Consider the following 22,151-nt stretch of genomic DNA (forward strand, 5'->3'; position numbering starts at 1 on the left):
TACTCACTAATTTCTTGTGGACCAGTGTTTACTGTAAAAAATCTTGGGTTATGAATTTTGTGTTCAATTGAGGACATTGACAAGAATGATCCATGGAAGGATATTTATGCATTTTGAGCAATAGAGATTGAATGTATTACTTTTTGAAACTTACATAGCACCTTATTGGGTATGTGAAAAGTGCGTCCTTATGATCAAGCAGGTTCTGTTTGAATTTCATAGTATTGTTCAGACCTGGCGGGGGCTAGTCAGGTTTATATGGGCTGCACCATTGAAAAATGTTAAAAATCTTTTTTGATTAAAAAATGTATTAGAATTTGATTCAGAATTGAATAAGGTGTGCAGGTTATCAACACTATTATAGACACAGGGATGTGTGCCATGTCGACTCTCTGTTTTGTTCTGCACCAAGACACTCAGCCTGCAAAGGCAGTGTGTGTGTGTCAGGGTACAGGGCCTCTAAGGTTGGCACAATAAGTGCTGCAGCCCTTAGGGGTCTTCTCAGGTCACAGTGCCCTGGGTACCTTTGGTACCATTTACCAGGGGCTGACCTGTGGCCAGAGATACCAATTGGGTTGGTTTTTGGGGAAAGAACACAGGCCCTGGGAACCTGATTGGCATGGACTCGGGGCACACCAAGGAAAAGTGCATCCGGCTAAAAGTAGGGGGTACTGCAACAGAAACCAACTTTCCCACACTAAATACCTGACTTCTGTAGTTGTTTGAGAGCCTGAATTCCTCTAGCATCTTGCTTAGGAGGAATGTGTCAGTCCACACAATGTTGGGTCTTGTGAGGTGAAGAAGGATACTATATCAATGACAATACAGTTTAATTTTAAGTAATATCTGTTCTAGATCGAGAGCAGTTGCACACAAATTCAGGTGTGCAATTTAGTTTCCTGAAAGATGGTTAAAGTGGCTTTTTTGTGAGCTGAATGGAACTTTAGGGACGGGAGAGGTATTTGAGGGCACGTGGGCAGGAGTTATTTCGAGTTTGAATAAGGAGCAATCTATGCCCAGGTTACATTTTTCAGAGACGGAAAGGACTATAAGTATGGATGTCTACATATTTTTGCAAAATTGTATACATTTTTAAGGCAAGTGCATGAAATTACCTAGATTGTCATATAATTGTCTTCAAAGTATCTCACTCGAAAATGTGATCACAAGAGCATTCATTAAAAAGTATTGTGAGAAACTGGAAAGGGGAACGATTTTGGGAGAAAATGTTTGCAGCAAGATTTTCTCCCCAATTCATTCCCCTTTCCAGTTCACACTCAAGAATTGTGTGAAATGGCAGCCATGCGAAATTTATAGAATCTCACTTAAGTTCCGTGCATCATAAAAATGTTGGTGGGGACAAAAAAAAAATAGATCCACTGTATGGATATATGAATGGGGGAATTGATTCCTTAAATAAACTCAAAAGATCTGAGGCTTTCAATTAAAACCATAGCTTACGTGTTACTTTGAATGCATGCTTGTATGTATGTGATACTTTCATGGCACTAACCTAGCTGAAAGGCAGGAAAGCACTGTACAGGGACCAAGGCAAATACATAGTGATTGTGTGATTGGAGTGGTAGCACCTGCTGCAGTGGACTGCCACTGCATCATAAAGCAGTATTCTTTAAAGGTATGTGTCTTCAATTGTATTACTGAATATCGATGCTAAGGATATTGAGATACAAGAATATTGCAGACAAAATATCAAAGACCAGAATATCGCAAGGTAAGTGCGTGTAGATTTACTATTCCTAACTCCGCAAATCTGTATATTGTCATGGTACGTTGGTACGTCATGGTGGTTAGGCGTTGAAGATATAAACTTACCTTTTGATATTTTGGATTCGATATTTGTATACCTCGATATTCTAGTTTCGATATGCAGGGGGCCTACTATGTCTTAATCTCCTTCCTTAATGGGAGAAGGGCTGGGGCAATCATCGTGAAGATGGGTTGGTTGTTCCATATCCTGGGCACAAAGATGGAGAAGGTCTCTTGTGTTGTATTTTTTTCTTTTTTGTACTTCTGTATCTGGCCCTAAAAGCCCCCTGAGTGCCTGTGCTAGACCAGCAGGCCTTTGGCACACACTCATTGAGCCACGGAATCACTTGGGGCTATCTGGTAGAGAATTGGCAACAGCTATCAGCTGCACGAGTGAATGTTTAATATTTAATGAATGGGGTGCCCAGCCCTGGTGTGCACGTCATGAAGTCCATGTGCAAGCACACCTGTCCACAATACTGACATGCACGGGGTTGCTTAAAACGAATCATTGAGCATTTATACTCCTGTCAGGAGTGCATTACATTGGAAATAATACATGTTATTAAATTATTAGGGAATATTTGTGCTTCACTTTAATAGATTTTAAATTAGCAACACAATATTACACTATTTTCCTTAGGTATTGTCATTTTTTGTTTGAATTTTAATACTTACGTGGATTTCCCGAGCACCAACCACCTCCATGGACATAAATCACTGCTCTCCTTCTTGTATTCGATGACTTTTTTGGAACATATAACCAAACCGGAACCTTATTAAATGTTTCCACAGTCACTGTAAGATTTTCATCTGACTTTGGATGAACCTTTCCAGAAGACATGAGAATAGCCATAATGTCCACGTAATGTGATATCCCAGTCATCTCAAAAAATTCGACCTAGGGGTAAAATAATTGTAATCTTGAAGTAGATCATTATTAGGCGACAAATACAATAACGTGATTTGTAATAGGTAAACATATCTGCGATTCAAGATTTATGGTGGTGTATCAGGATTTTCCCAATAAAATAACAATGTTACTATTTTTCAGTTCGACACATGAATTTATAGAGTTTTATCATCATTCACATACAAATCTGCCAGCAATAGATATACCTTAGCCTCTGTGTTTGTTTATTGATTGATTTTATTCCAAAACAGTGGGTCTTAACCTTTTGACTTCTGTGACTTCACTGAATCCTTCCTGAAATCCAGGGACCCCACAGAGTCATTACTGGAAGTGAGAAATGCCCTAACCAATTTCTACTATTTGATTGAATTTAATTTAAAAACAAACATAGAAACACAAATGGAAAAATCGAAATTTTAGTTCTAATGGGAAGATTGGAGCTTTTCTAAATTAGGTTTTTTATTCTAGACTGTTGCATCACGTGGTCTCTTTGGCTCCTAATGTATGCTCTCTTTTGGTCAATACTTTCATTGAGGCCATACAACAACCTTATTAAATTCGAGGGTATATATGCAAGTAAATACCGGCACGTGGTGTTATGTCAAGTCTGGAATTGCCGCTCCCCGCCACTTTCAAAACAAAGGGATGCGCTGTAATTACAAAATATAGTGCCACCCATGTGTTTCCCCTAGCACTGGAATTAAAACGGCTGCCTAGTGCTAGCTAGGGTGCCGGCACTGCGGAGGCGATTGTTTATGTGATTATTTATATGCAGGAAGGGACACCTTCCTGCACATAAACAATAAATAATGACAATTTGGTGCTGCAGAAAACAGCACACGTAGAAAGAGCAAAAAACAAGAAGAAGTTAATAATTTTTCCTCGTACTGTGATGTCTCCTCGTATCGCCATTCAAAGACCAGGTATAACGTGGCCTTAGTTTTTAGCGCTACCCCAGTTGTGTCAATCTGGGGTAGCGTCAACAAGCAATGGGTGTTGCTGTGGAATGCCCTCAGCAATGCGCATTGCACATCCCTTTCACGCTTAAGTGGTGCGTGAAAAGAGGGCATATTTACAAGGCGGCGTTAAGCCACAAAAAGTGGCTCAACACTGCTTTGTAAATATGGAGAATGGCATATCGCCATCAGAACGTTGCTAAAAGTGATGTTCTGGTGGCAATATCCCCTTGTACATATGCCCCTTGGTTTGTTGTACTTACACTGCTTCCATAAAACTAATGATATCAACTTCATTTTTAGCCTCCAATTTCAAATTCCTTTACATTTAATTTTGCTTCTCTATTTATACATAATGTATGAACCGACAAATAATATTTAATTTTCAACATAGTCACGGACCCTCTAAGAAGGCGTCGTGGACCCCTGGGGGTCCCCGGACCACCAGTTAACAACTGCTTTTATAAAATATTTTACAGGTGCTAACATATAAAAAAGGAGCATGGTGTTTAAAATGAACACTATAACATCAATGTAATTTAATATTCATCTTTATGTTTCTCTTACATGTTCACGAATACACAAAACAAAGATTTCCTTTTTCATTAACTTTGCTTAGGTTTTCTTGCTGTGCAGTAAAAAATGTGCATCATATAGACCACAATGATGGCGTGTGTCTTGAACACCTTCAGTCAGAGATGTGTATGGTTTCCCACAGAGAATTATGCTAGTAGAAGGGGTTATACTGGAAGAAACCTTTGGCAGAGAAGCTTAGCACTGAGGCTCATCATGAGTCAACTGTTGCTCATGCACCTGCATTTAGCAGGTGCAGAAACAACTACTCAATTTAACTAGCCCGAGAATTCAGCAGGTAGAATAACCTTGCAGATCATTCCTAATCCCTACACCCCGCCTGATCCTCAGGAAAGACACAGTTAGAGCAAGTAATGCCTCACCATACTAGACACGGTTTTCCCCATACCTCCTCCTCCCTCCTCTCCTACCACCTTATACTAGCCGCCCTGTTCAGAGCAGGTGATACACTTGTGCATTAAGCCCCATGGAAAAGGGTATATTATGAGGAATACAACCTGATCTGTACAGTTATTCTCCATGCGGTTGTGTTTAGCTTTTAATAGAGGTACATTTGTGTAGAAATACTGGCTAGAAATTGTAATGTTGTAAAAAACTGATCTCACTCACACACAAATGTGTGTGACATGCTTCATCATCGGGTCTGCTTACAATACACTCTGCTGTAGCCAAGCACATGATGGAGCATAGGTAATGGGAAGAAAAACAACTTAAAAATAGTCCTAATAGGTGCTAATCAAGTGACTGGGAACAGTGATAGACAAGGTGCAGTGAAAAAGTGACTAAAACTGACTCGTGGGTATCCTATATTCCAACTTTATTTGAGGGTCCCCCTGCCAGGGTTAAAATCGTGAAGGATGGTCGTGTCTAGAGCTAACTAGGTACTCTTAACACCCCTCCTTAAACTGCTGTGATTGTCAACATGTTTCGACCGTACCAACATGCCCCCAAATACAGGGTCAAACCAGTCTTCCTTAGGACTTCTATCAGTCCCAGTCGAAACACCCCCTATTACCTTACATTGGTCAATTCACGGGGATCAAAACATATAGATATTCGTCCGTGTGGAGGTAATTCCCCTCGCACGAGGTAAAGTTACTGCAATTGAAAACAAAAAATATATATGAATTAGGCTAGAGAGTCAACATCCCATTCATACGCTTTATCCCATCACACATCCAAAGGTTTGGAAAGTGCAGGGACAAATTCGTCCACACAACATCGTGAAGGAACTCTCCAACCCCAGCTCCAACACCAACAACATTCCGCCTTCGCAAGACCTGTGCGACGCGCTGACCACCTTCTTCTACTGAAAGATCGCCGACATCCATGACAGCTTCAACGCCACGACCGCCTCAACAACCATCGCCCCCACGACCACCACCTGCTCTCATGGACCAGAATAAACGATGAGGACACCAGCGAGATCATGAACACCATCCATTCCGGATCACAGCTAGACCCATGCCCTCACCACATCTTCAACAAGGCCAGCACAGCTATCGCACCCCATCTCCGGTAATCAACATCTCCTTCAAGACAGTAACCTTCCCAGAAAGCTGGAAGCATGCCAAGATCAAAGCCTTACTCAAGAAACCCAAGGCGGACCTGAAAGACCTTAAGAACTTCCGACCCATCTCCCTGCTCCCTGCTCCCGTTCCCAGCAAAGGTCCCTGAGAAAATCGTCAACAAACAGCTGACCCTCTTCCTCGAGGTAAACAGCATCCTGGACCCGTCCCAGTCCGGGTTCCGCAGCAACCACAGCACTGAAACCGCCCTCCTCGCCGCCACCGATGACATCAGGACCCTGCTTGACAACGGAGAAATACCTGCCCTCATCCTCCTGGACCTCTCAGTCGCCTTCGACACGATCTGCCACTGCACACTATGAACACTCCTACACGACACCGGGATCCAAGAGAAGGCCCTGGACTGGTCCACATCCTTCCTCTCCGGCAGAACTCAGAGTGTCCGCCTCCCCCCTTTCCGCTCCACTGCCACCAAAATCATCTGCGGCGTACCCCAGGGCTCCTCCCTCAGCCCGATGCTGTACAACATCTACATGGCACTGCTCGAGCATGTCACCAGACAGCACAACCACATCATCTCCTACGCCGACGACACCCAGCTGATCATCTCCCTCACCAAAGACCCTCACACCACCAAAACCAACCTCCATGAAGGAATGAAGGCCATCGCCGAATGGATGAGGAACAGCCGGCGGAAGCTGAACTCGGACAAAACGGAAGTCCTCATCCTCGGCTCCACCCCCTCAGCCTGAGACGACTCCTGATGGCCGACAACCTTAGGAACAGCCCCAACACCCACCAACCACGCACACAACCTGGGGATCATCTTCAACTCCACCCTCTCCATGACTAAACAGGTCAACGCTGTCTCCTCATCCTGCTTCAACACTCTCTGAATGCTCCGCAGGATCTTCAAGTGGATCCCCACCGAGACGAGAAGAACAGTCACCCAGCCCTTTGTCACCAGCAGTCTGGACTACGAAAACACCCTCTACGCAGGAACGTCGGCCAAGCTCCTGAGACGATTGCAACGCATCCAGAACGCCTCAGCACGTCTGATCCTCAACATCCCCCACCGCAGCCACATCACATCCCACCTGAGAGACCTGCACTGGCTCCCCGTCAACAAGATAACCTTCAAACTCCTCATCCACGCACACAAAGCTCTCCACAAGACCGTCCCAGCAAACCTCAACAGACGAGTCAACTTCTACTACCCCACCCACCTGCTCCGCTCTGCCAGCCTCTCCCTCACCACACTTCCCTGTATCCGAAGAAAGACCGCTGGGGGCAGATCCTTTTCCCACCTCGCCGCTAAGACCTGGAATACCCTCCCCACCAACCTAAGGCAGATCCAAGACCTACCGGCCTTCAGAAGACTCCTCAAGACCTGGCTCTTCGATCACTAGCAGCACACTCCCCCCCAGCGCCTTGAGACCCTCACGGGTATGTAGTGTGCTTTATAAATGGCATGATTGATGATTGATTGAGACAGAAATTGTAATCCCAGCCGACCAGAACGTCTACACATATTTTCCCCTAAATCCTATTCGCGGCATAACTTGGAATCACATTTTTGAAAGGATTAATGCAGACAGTAGGGGAAATATTCCATTCTTTTGGTGATGGGTAAACATCTTGAGTGCCCCCCAGGGATTAACATAGACACCACGTGGAACACATACTTCCATGTATTCAACTGCAGCAGAAATATTGCCCAGTGTTACATACACCATCCAGTAGTGGCTGCTAAGGGGCAGTAGTGGTGGGGATGGTAGGGGGGTTAAAAAAAAGAAAAGAAAATGTTACTTACCTGCCCCCCGCTGCCTCTCCTACGTCATTTGGTCGATGCAGGAAGCACAGAGGCTCCCAGACACCCCTAAGCCAATCTTGGCGCTGCTGTCATCAGCACAACAGCAGCATTGTGATTGGTCTGAGCGGCCTGGTTCAGTGCTCAGATAGGTAGTGGGAACCTGTGCATGTTCTTCACCTGGCTATCCAATACAGCCGGGTCGAGGACATGCTAAGTGCGCTTGTCTGTTTGGCCGGCCCAAGACGGCCAGGAAAACCAACGTGCGCACTTAGAAAGTGCCCTCCACTCCTCCCCCTGCTCTGTGGGCCACCGGCCCGCACCTAAAAGAAACACAATAGAGCCAGTACTGAAAAATATAATGATAATAACATGGTGTTATTATCATTTTATTTTTCCTGTGGGGGGACACTCCCCTGCCTTAGCAGAGGAGCCACCGCTGACATCATTACGCATTCAAAAAATGGCTTTGACAAAAATTTAATTTTCATTTCTGGAGCGGAGGTATTGGTCCTGGAGGGCAAATCACCCCCATATGAATGTTTAAGGCTCACTGAGTAAAAGTAGAGTAAAAAAAGTACAGTATAGGAAGGCTCTACATCCGTACTATAAATGTAATCCTTTCTGGGCAGAATTTATCCAGTAATGCAATTATTACTCACTGACAGTAATGCAATTACTATTGAAAGCAATACATTAACAGCTGTTTGTAACTTTACCACTGGGATGCCTTCGGGTAACCATGCGCTTTATAAATGCTAATTCATTTAATTTAATTTCATTTCATTTCACCACTATAGGTGAAATGGTGGGGTGTAGTTTATTGTAATGAAGATATTGCATCATCTAGAAGCATTGGTCTTTACAGTCAGTCATTATAATTGTACGAAAGTGGAATATTATGTGGTATGGTTAGGTAGTCTTACCATGCAATATTATCATAATGCCTCAAAGATGATCTGTGGATTCAAAACAATAAATCCTTAGCGAAGTCCAGGTAGTGTGCCAAAGAGCAGTTGGACTTTACTGGAGGGACATGTAGTAAGCCTTTTAAAGTACCATTATGGCTCATAAGTAATTGAGATGAATCAATAGAAATCCAACACCAATTACAAAAATAGACCATAATTATATATAAATACACACACCAAAATAAAGCTTTTAGCATAATCAGAGTTATGAATTTCCAAAGCAATGGAAAACAAGTGCATTAAATACAGCTGTCATTTAACATTGCATTCAATGGCAACAAAAACTACTAGTGACAATCGGTCACTTAGAGGTTGATTTGCTCTCCCCCCTCACAGGGTAGAGAGGGTGAGGATCCCATGACCAGGCCAGAACAGTCAGTTCAATTTTACCTGGCCCTTGGAGCCCAGGTGCAGTGGTTGGTTGTCCTGGCTGTCAGTGTTCTTAAATAGGATCGGAGGTAAAGTTGCTTTTCCCACAGAGAAGATGCTGACAAAAAGGGGATACAAAATCACAATAGCAAAGACATGAAATACACAAGAAGTATCTAGGAGTCGAAGAAAAGAGCTCTAAACACAGAAAACCTTTCCCTGACATAGGGTTCCTGTAAAGTTCAGAGGTTAGGCCTTCTGCACTGGACCTAATGGTAAGGTCTAGGAAAGGTAAATGGGTTCGTTTGACAGTCAAACTGTAAGTGTAATAACATCTTTCCAAGTTGACATTCAAACCTGTAACGTTATAACAGTTTTTATTAAGAGTCCTTTTTACACCATTTGGACTACACAGTCCAGCATCCCCAAACACGATCATGTGAGAACCGGGATAAAGATTGATTTGTGTCCCATTCAAAATAATCGAAAATGCTTGCATCGGTCGAAATTCGACATTGTGGATCATATCCAGCATTGTGAATTAATTCCATCTAATCCCTGTATTAATGCATCCGCTTAACTGTTAATTCAGAATTGAAACAACAGTATTTCTCGAGAGCTGATGTTATATCCCTTTAATCCACATAGTCCAGCATTCTTTGTGTGATCAGGTGAGCAAAAAAATAAGCCGCTCCTCATCCGTTCGGTGCCTCCCCAGTCAAGCGCAGAGGAACGCCAGGAGACACCAACGGATAGGTGTGCAAGACTAACGGTTTTGCCCTTTTTTTTGGTATATTTGCCGTTTACACGCGTTGCAAAGCAGGAAACTGAGTTTTAGACTCGAGCGATACAAACTAGACAAGTGCTTTCGGAAAATAACAAACAATCACTCGTCCGAGTAGTGACTTATATAACAAACAACTACTTGGCTTGATATTAATCTCTATGTTTTGCATGGACATGGGGTCGCGGTGCTCTGCAATGACACGATACGCATTTGTGTTGCAGTAATATTTGTTTGAAATACCGCTTTAACCACCTTCTGCCCCTCTACTTCTCCCTGCTTCTCCCTGATCTGATCATTGAAGTGGAAGCAGCAGGGCTTAACTTAATTTGTCTGGCAGTTAGTGGTGAGACTCTAACCATCTATGAGAAATGTCGATATCATGATGTACAATAAGACACTGTATATGATCGTCAGTGCCTTTTGGAATTTGATCAGTGGGGTTGATTTTACTTCCATATGGAAAAACAGTTGAATGCTCACGTACATATGTGTTTTTTCATAACAGAGCGGTGCTCCTCACTACCTGAGCTGCAGCCAGGTGAGGTGAGGTGCAATCCCCACACTAATTGGGTGAGTGACAACATGTTGAAAAATATACCGACATGATTATAAGCTGATTAACTATGATCTGCAAACAAAATACAATTACTGATGAGTGTATTTTTCATATAAATGTGTGTCTCTTTTCACACCTTTCCCTTTTGACGTGACTATATTCTAGATTGTTGCAAAAAACACAGTTGATGGACAGAATGTAGAACAATGTCATACATTCACCCCAGTACAAGGATCTGGGCTTAAATCCATCGTTTTTTTGCACTCCACACCACCCTGGGTTAGACACTGGCTATATGCAAATCAGCTCTGACCCTGTGCCTCATGGGAACAGTCCAGTCCGAACTACCAAGCCATTTCTTTCCCAGACCGGAATCAAGCATCCAAGGACCGGTTTCTGGCTATCAGCCTTCATCAGCCTGGATAGCTTGACTCCAGTGGTGTGGAGAGCCTGGGACTCACGTCTGAGTATACCCAGCACACTCGGGGTGAAAATTGCAAAAATAACAGTTGATGGACAGAATGTAGAACAATGTCATACATTCACCCCAGTACAAAGATCTGGGCCTAAATCCATCGTTTTTTTGCACTCCACACCACACTGGGTTAGACACTGGCTATATGCAAATCAGCTCTGACCCTGTGCCTCATGGGAACAGTCCAGTCCGAACTACTAGGCCATGTCTTTCCCAGACCGGAATCAAGCATCCAAGGACCGGTTTCTGGCTATCAGCCTTCATCAGCCTGGATAGCTTGACTCCAGTGGTGTGGAGAGCCTGGGACTCACGTCTGAGTATACCCAGCACACTCGGGGTGAAAATTGCAAAAAACACAGTTGATGGACAGAATGTAGAACAATGTCATACATTCACCCCAGTACAAGGATCTGGGCCTAAATCCATCGTTTTTTTGCACTCCACACCACCCTGGGTTAGACACTGGCTATATGCAAATCAGCTCTGACCCTGTGCCTCATGGGAACAGTCCAGTCCGAACTACCAAGCCATGTCTTTCCCAGACCGGAATCAAGCATCCAAGGACCGGTTTCTGGCTATCAGCCTTCATCAGCCTGGATAGCTTGACTCCAGTGGTGTGGAGAGCCTGGGACTCACGTCTGAGTATACCCAGCACACTCGGGGTGAAAATTGCAAAAAACACAGTTGATGGACAGAATGTAGAACAATGTCATACATTCACCCCAGTACAAGGATCTGGGCCTAAATCTATCGTTTTTTTGCACTCCACACCACCCTGGGTTAGACACTGGCTATATGCAAATCAGCTCTGACCCTGTGCCTCATGGGAACAGTCCAGTCCGAACTACCAAGCCATGTCTTTCCCAGACCGGAATCAAGCATCCAAGGACCGGTTTCTGGCTATCAGCCTTCATCAGCCTGGATAGCTTGACTCCAGTGGTGTGGAGAGCCTGGGACTCACGTCTGAGTATACCCAGCACACTCGGGTGAAAATTGCAAAAAACACAGTTGATGGACAGAATGTAGAACAATGACATACATTCACCCCAGTACAAGGATCTGGGCCTAAATCCATCGTTTTCTTTCACTCCACACCACCCTGGGTTAGACACTGGCTATATGCAAATCAGCTCTGACCCTCTGCCTCGTGGGAACAGTCCAGTCCGAACTACCAAGCCATGTCTTTCCCAGACCGGAATCAAGCATCCAAGGACCGGTTTCTGGCTATCAGCCTTCATCAGCCTGGATAGCTTGACTCCAGTTGTGTGGAGAGCCTGGGACTCACGTCTGAGTATACCCAGCACACTCGGGGTGAAAATTGCAAAAAACACAGTTGATGGACAGAATGTAGAACAATGTCATACATTCACCCCAGTACAAGGATCTGGGCCTAAATCCATCGTTTTTTTGCACTCCACACCACCCTGGGTTAGACCCTGGCTATATGCAAATCAGCTCTGACCCTGTGCCTCATGGGAACAGTCCAGTCCGAACTACCAAGTCATGTCTTTCCCAGACCGGAATCAAGCATTCAAGGACCGGGTTCTGGTAGTTCAGACTAGACTGTTCCCATGAGGCACAGGGTCAGAGCTGATTTGCATATAGCCAGTGTCTAACCCAGGGTGGTGTGGAGTGCAAAAAAACAATGGATTTAGGCCCAGATCCTTGTACTGGGGTGAATGTATGACATTGCTCTACATTCTGTCCTTCAACTGTGTTTTTTGCAATTTTCACCCCGAGTGTGCTGGGTATGCTCAGACGTGAGTCCCAGGCTCTCCACACCACTGGAGTCAAGCTATCCAGGCTGATGAAGGCTGATAGCCAGAAACCGGTCCTTGGATGCTTGATGCCGGTCTGGGAAAGACATGGCTTGGTAGTTCGGACTGGACTGTTCCCATGAGGCACAGGGTCAGAGCTGATTTGCATATAGCCAGTGTCTAACCCAGGGTGGTGTGGAGTGCAAAAATACGATGGATTTAGGCCCAGATCCTTGTACTGGGGTGAATGTATGACATTGTTCTACATTCTGTCCATCAACTGTGTTTTTTGCAATTTTCACCCTGAGTGTGCTGGGTATGCTCAGACGTGAGTCCCAGGCTCTCCACACCACTGGAGTCAAGCTATCCAGGCAGATGAAGGCTGATAGCCAGAAACCGGTCCTTGGATGCTTGATTCCGGTCTGGGAAAGACATGGCTTGGTAGTTCGGACTGGACTGTTCCCATGAGGCACAGGGTCAGAGCTGATTTGCATATAGCCAGTGTCTAACCCAGGGTGGTGTGGAGTGCAAAAAAACGATGGATTTAGGCCCAGATCCTTGTACTGGGGTGAATGTATGACATTGTTCTACATTCTGTCCATCAACTGTGTTTTTTGCAATTTTCACCCCGAGTGTGCTGGGTATGCTCAGACGTGAGTCCCAGGCTCTCCACACCACTGGAGTCAAGCTATCCAGGCTGATAAAGGCTGATAGCCAGAAACAAGTCCTTGGATGCTTGATCCCGGTCTGGGAAAGACATGGCTTGGTAGTTCGGACTGGACTGTTCCCATGAGGCACAGGGTCAGAGCTGATTTGCATATAGCCAGTGTCTAACCCAGGGTGGTGTGGAGTGCAAAAAAAGGATGGATTTAGGCCCAGATCCTTGTACTGGGGTGAATGTATGACATTGTTCTACATTCTGTCCATCAACTGTGTTTTTTTGCAATTTTCACCCCGAGTGTGCTGGGTATGCTCAGACGTGAGTCCCAGGCTCTCCACACCACTGGAGTCAAGCTATCCAGGCTGATGAAGGCTGATAGCCAGAAACCGGTCCTTGGATGCTTAATTCCGGTCTGGGAAAGACATGGCTTGGTAGTTCAGACTGGACTGTTCCCATGAGGCACAGGGTTGGAGCTGATTTGCATATAGCCAGTGTCTAACCCAGGGTGGTGTGGAGTGCATAAAAACGATGGATTTAGGCCCAGATCCTTGTACTGGGGTGAATGTATGACATTGTTATACATTCTGTCCATCAACTGTGTTTTTTGCAATTTTCACCCGAGTGTGCTGGGTATGCTCAGACGTGAGTCCCAGGCTCTCCACACCACTGGAGTCAAGCTATCCAGGCTGATGAAGGCTGATAGCCAGAAACCGGTCCTTGGATGCTTGATTCCGGTCTGGGAAAGACATGGCTTGGTAGTTCGGACTGGACTGTTCCCATGAGGCACAGGGTCAGAGCTGATTTGCATATAGCCAGTGTCTAAACCAGGGTGGTGTGGAGTGCAAAAAAACGATGGATTTAGGCCCAGATCCTTGTACTGGGGTGAATGTATGACATTGTTCTACATTCTGTCCATCAAATGTGTTTTTTGCAATTTTCACCCCGAGTGTGCTGGGTATGCTCAGACGTGAGTCCCAGGCTCTCCACACCACTGGAGTCAAGCTATCCAGAATGATGAAGGCTGATAGCCAGAAACCGGTCCTTGGATGCTTGATTCCGGTCTGGGAAAGACATGGCTTGGTAGTTCGGACTGGACTGTTCCCATGAGGCACAGGGTCAGAGCTGATTTGCATATAGCCAGTGTCTAACCCAGGGTGGTGTGGAGTGAAAAAAAACGATGTATTTAGGCCCAGATCCTTGTACTGGGGTTGAATGTATGACTTTGTTCTACATTCTGTCCATCAACTGTGTTTTTTGCAATTTTCACCCCGAGTGTGTTGGGTATGCTCAGACGTGCGTCCCAGGCTCTCCACACCACTGGAGTCAAGCTATCCAGGCTGATGAAGGCTGGCAGCCAGAAACCGGTCCTTGGATGCTTGATTGCGGTCTGGGAAAGACATGGCTTGGTAGTTCAGACTGGACTGTTCCCATGAGGCACAGGGTCAGAGCTGATTTGCATATAGCCAGTGTCTAACCCAGGATGGTGTGGAGTGCAGAAAAACGATGGATGTAGGCCCAGATCCTTGTACTGGGGTGAATGTATGACATTGTTCTACATTCTGTCCATCAACTGTGTTTTTTGCAATTTTTACCCCGAGTGTGCTGGGTATGCTCAGACGTGAGTCCCAGTGTCTCCACACCACTGGAGTCAAGCTATCCAGGCTGATGAAAGCTGATAGCCAGAAACCGGTCCTTGGATGCTTGATTCCGGTCTGGGAAAGACATGGCTTGGTAGTTCGGACTGGACTGTTCCCATGAGGCACAGGGTCAGAGCTGATTTGCATATAGCCAGTGACTAACCCAGGGTGGTGTGGAGTGCAAAAAAACGATGGATTTAGGCCCAGATCCTTGTACTGGGGTGAATGTATGACATTGTTCTACATTCTGTCCATCAACTGTGTTTTTTGCAATTTTCACCCCGAGTGTGCTGGGTATGCTCAGACGTGAGTCCCAGGCTCTCCACACCACTGGAGTCAAGCTAGCCAGGCTGATGAAGGCTGATAGCCAGAAACCGGTCCTTGGATGCTTGATTCCGGTCTGGGAAAGACATGGCTTGGTAGTTCGGACTGGACTGTTCCCATGAGGCACAGGGTCAGAGCTGATTTGCATATAGCCAGTGTCTAACCCATGGTGGTGTGGAGTGCAAAAAAACGATGGATTTAGGCCCAGATCCTTGTACTGGGGTGAATGTATGACATTATTCTACATTCTGTCCATCAACTGTTTTTTTTGCAATTTTCACCCCGAGTGTGCTGGGTATGCTCAGACGTGAGTCCCAGGCTCTCCACACCACTGGAGTCAAGCTATCCAGGCTGATGAAGGCTGATAGCCAGAAACCGGTCCTTGGATGCTTGATTCCGGTCTGGGAAAGACATGGCTTGGTAGTTCGGACTGGACTGTTCCCATGAGGCACAGGGTCAGAGCTGATTTGCATATAGCCAGTGTCTAACCCATGGTGGTGTGGAGTGCAAAAAAACGATGGATTTAGGCCCAGATCCTTGTACTGGGGTGAATGTATGACATTATTCTACATTCTGTCCATCAACTGTTTTTTTTGCAATTTTCACCCCGAGTGTGCTGGGTATGCTCAGACGTGAGTCCCAGGCTCTCCACACCACTGGAGTCAAGCTATCCAGGCTGATGAAGGCTGATAGCCAGAAACCGGTCCTTGGATGCTTGATTCCGGTCTGGGAAAGACATGGCTTGGTAGTTCGGACTGGACTGTTCCCATGAGGCACAGGGTCAGAGCTGATTTGCATATAGCCAGTGTCTAACCCAGGGTGGTGTGGAGTGCAAAAAAACGATGGATTTAGGCCCAGATCCTTGTACTGGGGTGAATGTATGACATTGTTCTACATTCTGTCCATCAACTGTGTTTTTTGCAATTTTCACCCCGAGTGTGCTGGGTATGCTCAGACGTGAGTCCCAGGCTCTCCACACCACTGGAGTCAAGCTATCCAGGCTGATAAATGCTGATAGCCAGAAACAAGTCCTTGGATGCTTGATCCCGGTCTGGGAAAGACATGGCTTGGTAGTTCGGACTGGACTGTTCCCATGAGGCACAGGGTCAGAGCTGATTTGCATATAGCCAGTGTCTAACCCAGGGTGGTGTGGAGTGCAAAAAAAGGATGGATTTAGGCCCAGATCCTTGTACTGGGGTGAATGTATGACATTGTTCTACATTCTGTCCATCAACTGTGTTTTTTGCAATTTTCACCCCGAGTGTGCTGGGTATGCTCAGACGTGAGTCCCAGGCTCTCCACACCACTGGAGTCAAGCTATCCAGGCTGATGAAGGCTGATAGCCAGAAACCGGTCCTTGGATGCTTAATTCCGGTCTGGGAAAGACATGGCTTGGTAGTTCAGACTGGACTGTTCCCATGAGGCACAGGGTTGGAGCTGATTTGCATATAGCCAGTGTCTAACCCAGGGTGGTGTGGAGTGCATAAAAATGATGGATTTAGGCCCAGATCCTTGTACTGGGGTGAATGTATGACATTGTTATACATTCTGTCCATCAACTGTGTTTTTTGCAATTTTCACCCGAGTGTGCTGGGTATGCTCAGACGTGAGTCCCAGGCTCTCCACACCACTGGAGTCAAGCTATCCAGGCTGATGAAGGCTGATAGCCAGAAACCGGTCCTTGGATGCTTGATTCCGGTCTGGGAAAGACATGGCTTGGTAGTTCAGACTGGACTGTTCCCATGAGGCACAGGGTCAGAGCTGATTTGCATATAGCCAGTGTCTAAACCAGGGTGGTGTGGAGTGCAAAAAAACGATGGATTTAGGCCCAGATCCTTGTACTGGGGTGAATGTATGACATTGTTCTACATTCTGTCCATCAACTGTGTTTTTTGCAATTTTCACCCCGAGTGTGTTGGGTATGCTCAGACGTGCGTCCCAGGCTCTCCACACCACTGGAGTCAAGCTATCCAGGCTGATGAAGGCTGGCAGCCAGAAACCGGTCCTTGGATGCTTGATTGCGGTCTGGGAAAGACATGGCTTGGTAGTTCAGACTGGACTGTTCCCATGAGGCACAGGGTCAGAGCTGATTTGCATATAGCCAGTGTCTAACCCAGGATGGTGTGGAGTGCAGAAAAACGATGGATGTAGGCCCAGATCCTTGTACTGGGGTGAATGTATGACATTGTTCTACATTCTGTCCATCAACTGTGTTTTTTGCAATTTTTACCCCGAGTTTGCTGGGTATGCTCAGACGTGAGTCCCAGTGTCTCCACACCACTGGAGTCAAGCTATCCAGGCTGATGAAAGCTGATAGCCAGAAACCGGTCCTTGGATGCTTGATTCCGGTCTGGGAAAGACATGGCTTGGTAGTTCGGACTGGACTGTTCCCATGAGGCACAGGGTCAGAGCTGATTTGCATATAGCCAGTGACTAACCCAGGGTGGTGTGGAGTGCAAAAAAACGATGGATTTAGGCCCAGATCCTTGTACTGGGGTGAATGTATGACATTGTTCTACATTCTGTCCATCAACTGTGTTTTTTGCAATTTTCACCCCGAGTGTGCTGGGTATGCTCAGACGTGAGTCCCAGGCTCTCCACACCACTGGAGTCAAGCTATCCAGGCTGATGAAGGCTGATAGCCAGAAACCGGTCCTTGGATGCTTAATTCCGGTCTGGGAAAGACATGGCTTGGTAGTTCAGACTGGACTGTTCCCATGAGGCACAGGGTTGGAGCTGATTTGCATATAGCCAGTGTCTAACCCAGGGTGGTGTGGAGTGCATAAAAATGATGGATTTAGGCCCAGATCCTTGTACTGGGGTGAATGTATGACATTGTTATACATTCTGTCCATCAACTGTGTTTTTTGCAATTTTCACCCGAGTGTGCTGGGTATGCTCAGACGTGAGTCCCAGGCTCTCCACACCACTGGAGTCAAGCTATCCAGGCTGATGAAGGCTGATAGCCAGAAACCGGTCCTTGGATGCTTGATTCCGGTCTGGGAAAGACATGGCTTGGTAGTTCAGACTGGACTGTTCCCATGAGGCACAGGGTCAGAGCTGATTTGCATATAGCCAGTGTCTAAACCAGGGTGGTGTGGAGTGCAAAAAAACGATGGATTTAGGCCCAGATCCTTGTACTGGGGTGAATGTATGACATTGTTCTACATTCTGTCCATCAACTGTGTTTTTTGCAATTTTCACCCCGAGTGTGTTGGGTATGCTCAGACGTGCGTCCCAGGCTCTCCACACCACTGGAGTCAAGCTATCCAGGCTGATGAAGGCTGGCAGCCAGAAACCGGTCCTTGGATGCTTGATTGCGGTCTGGGAAAGACATGGCTTGGTAGTTCAGACTGGACTGTTCCCATGAGGCACAGGGTCAGAGCTGATTTGCATATAGCCAGTGTCTAACCCAGGATGGTGTGGAGTGCAGAAAAACGATGGATGTAGGCCCAGATCCTTGTACTGGGGTGAATGTATGACATTGTTCTACATTCTGTCCATCAACTGTGTTTTTTGCAATTTTTACCCCGAGTGTGCTGGGTATGCTCAGACGTGAGTCCCAGTGTCTCCACACCACTGGAGTCAAGCTATCCAGGCTGATGAAAGCTGATAGCCAGAAACCGGTCCTTGGATGCTTGATTCCGGTCTGGGAAAGACATGGCTTGGTAGTTCGGACTGGACTGTTCCCATGAGGCACAGGGTCAGAGCTGATTTGCATATAGCCAGTGACTAACCCAGGGTGGTGTGGAGTGCAAAAAAACGATGGATTTAGGCCCAGATCCTTGTACTGGGGTGAATGTATGACATTGTTCTACATTCTGTCCATCAACTGTGTTTTTTGCAATTTTCACCCCGAGTGTGCTGGGTATGCTCAGACGTGAGTCCCAGGCTCTCCACACCACTGGAGTCAAGCTAGCCAGGCTGATGAAGGCTGATAGCCAGAAAACGGTCCTTGGATGCTTGATTCCGGTCTGGGAAAGACATGGCTTGGTAGTTCGGACTGGACTGTTCCCATGAGGCACAGGGTCAGAGCTGATTTGCATATAGCCAGTGTCTAACCCATGGTGGTGTGGAGTGCAAAAAAACGATGGATTTAGGCCCAGATCCTTGTACTGGGGTGAATGTATGACATTATTCTACATTCTGTCCATCAACTGTTTTTTTTGCAATTTTCACCCCGAGTGTGCTGGGTATGCTCAGACGTGAGTCCCAGGCTCTCCACACCACTGGAGTCAAGCTATCCAGGCTGATGAAGGCTGATAGCCAGAAACCGGTCCTTGGATGCTTGATTCCGGTCTGGGAAAGACATGGCTTGGTAGTTCGGACTGGACTGTTCCCATGAGGCACAGGGTCAGAGCTGATTTGCATATAGCCAGTGTCTAACCCATGGTGGTGTGGAGTGCAAAAAAACGATGGATTTAGGCCCAGATCCTTGTACTGGGGTGAATGTATGACATTATTCTACATTCTGTCCATCAACTGTTTTTTTTGCAATTTTCACCCCGAGTGTGCTGGGTATGCTCAGACGTGAGTCCCAGGCTCTCCACACCACTGGAGTCAAGCTATCCAGGCTGATGAAGGCTGATAGCCAGAAACCGGTCCTTGGATGCTTGATTCCGGTCTGGGAAAGACATGGCTTGGTAGTTCGGACTGGACTGTTCCCATGAGGCACAGGGTCAGAGCTGATTTGCATATAGCCAGTGTCTAACCCAGGGTGGTGTGGAGTGCAAAAAAACGATGGATTTAGGCCCAGATCCTTGTACTGGGGTGAATGTATGACATTGTTCTACATTCTGTCCATCAACTGTGTTTTTTGCAATTTTCACCCCGAGTGTGCTGGGTATGCTCAGACGTGAGTCCCAGGCTCTCCACACCACTGGAGTCAAGCTATCCAGGCTGATAAATGCTGATAGCCAGAAACAAGTCCTTGGATGCTTGATCCCGGTCTGGGAAAGACATGGCTTGGTAGTTCGGACTGGACTGTTCCCATGAGGCACAGGGTCAGAGCTGATTTGCATATAGCCAGTGTCTAACCCAGGGTGGTGTGGAGTGCAAAAAAAGGATGGATTTAGGCCCAGATCCTTGTACTGGGGTGAATGTATGACATTGTTCTACATTCTGTCCATCAACTGTGTTTTTTGCAATTTTCACCCCGAGTGTGCTGGGTATGCTCAGACGTGAGTCCCAGGCTCTCCACACCACTGGAGTCAAGCTATCCAGGCTGATGAAGGCTGATAGCCAGAAACCGGTCCTTGGATGCTTAATTCCGGTCTGGGAAAGACATGGCTTGGTAGTTCAGACTGGACTGTTCCCATGAGGCACAGGGTTGGAGCTGATTTGCATATAGCCAGTGTCTAACCCAGGGTGGTGTGGAGTGCATAAAAATGATGGATTTAGGCCCAGATCCTTGTACTGGGGTGAATGTATGACATTGTTATACATTCTGTCCATCAACTGTGTTTTTTGCAATTTTCACCCGAGTGTGCTGGGTATGCTCAGACGTGAGTCCCAGGCTCTCCACACCACTGGAGTCAAGCTATCCAGGCTGATGAAGGCTGATAGCCAGAAACCGGTCCTTGGATGCTTGATTCCGGTCTGGGAAAGACATGGCTTGGTAGTTCGGACTGGACTGTTCCCATGAGGCACAGGGTCAGAGCTGATTTGCATATAGCCAGTGTCTAAACCAGGGTGGTGTGGAGTGCAAAAAAACGATGGATTTAGGCCCAGATCCTTGTACTGGGGTGAATGTATGACATTGTTCTACATTCTGTCCATCAACTGTGTTTTTTGCAATTTGTCACCCCGAGTGTGCTGGGTATGCTTAGACGTGAGTCCCAGGTTCTCCACACCACTGGAGTCAAGCTATCCAGGCTGATGAAGGCTGTTAGCCAGAAACCGGTCCTTGGATGCTTGATTCCGGTCTGGGAAAGACATGGCTTGGTAGTTCGGACTGGACTGTTCCCATGAGGCACAGGGTCAGAGCTGATTTGCATATAGCCAGTGTCTAACCCAGGGTGGTGTGGAGTGCAAAAAAACGATGGATTTAGGCCCAGATCCTTGTACTGGGGTGAATGTATGACATTGTTCTACATTCTGTCCATCAACTGTGTTTTTTGAAATTTTCACCCCGAGTGTGCGGGGTATGCTCAGACGTGAGTCCCAGGCTCTCCACACCACTGGAGTCAAGCTATCCAGGCTGATGAAGGCTGATAGCCAGAAACCGGTCCTTGGATGCTTGATTACGGTCTGGGAAAGACATGGCTTGGTAGTTCGGACTGGACTGTTCCCATGAGGCACAGGGTCAGAGCTGATTTGCATATAGCCAGTGTCTAACCCAGGGTGGTGTGGAGTGCAAAAAAACGATGGATTTAGGCCCAGATCCTTGTACTGGGGTGAATGTATGACATTGTTCTACATTCTGTCCATCAACTGTGTTTTTTGCAATTTTCACCCCGAGTGTGCTGGGTATGCTCAGACGTGAGTCCCAGGCTCTCCACACCACTGGAGTCAAGCTATCCAGGCTGATGAAGGCTGATAGCCAGAAACCGGTCCTTGGATGCTTGATTCCGGTCTGGGAAAGACATGGCTTGGTAGTTCGGACTGGACTGTTCCCATGAGGCACAGGGTCAGAGCTGATTTGCATATAGCCAGTGTCTAACCCAGGGTGGTGTGGAGTGCAAAAAAACGATGGATTTAGGCCCAGATCCTTGTACTGGGGTGAATGTATGACATTGTTCTACATTCTGTCCATCAACTGTGTTTTTTGCAATTTTCACCCCGAGTGGGCTAGGTATGCTCAGACGTGAGTCCCAGGCTCTCCACACCACTGGAGTCAAGCTATCCAGGCTGATGAAGGCTGATAGCCAGAAACCGGTCCTTGGATGCTTGATTCCGGTCTGGGAAAGACATGGCTTGATAGTTCGGACTGGACTGTTCCCATGAGGCACAGGGTCAGAGCTGATTTGCATATAGCCAGTGTCTAACCCAGGGTGGTGTGGAGTGCAACAAAACGATGGATTTAGGCCCAGATCCTTGTACTGGG

The 22,151-nt window shown here is 46.6% G+C and overlaps 1 protein-coding gene across 1 annotated transcript in view; it reads right to left on the bottom strand.

Moving 5' to 3' along the window:
* LOC147683763 (arylacetamide deacetylase-like) overlaps positions 1 to 22,151 on the bottom strand; it is a 209,792-nt gene that overhangs the window by 169,774 nt on the left and 17,867 nt on the right. The window contains exon 2 of the mRNA XM_086944132.1: positions 2,446 to 2,668. Within this exon, the coding sequence (XP_086800258.1) occupies positions 2,446 to 2,668 (223 nt within the window). The remainder of the gene's footprint in view (positions 1 to 2,445; positions 2,669 to 22,151) is intronic.

The sequence above is a fragment of the Lissotriton vulgaris genome, chromosome 11, assembly GCF_964263255.1.
Source record: "Lissotriton vulgaris chromosome 11, aLisVul1.2, whole genome shotgun sequence".
NCBI lineage: Eukaryota > Metazoa > Chordata > Amphibia > Caudata > Salamandridae > Lissotriton > Lissotriton vulgaris.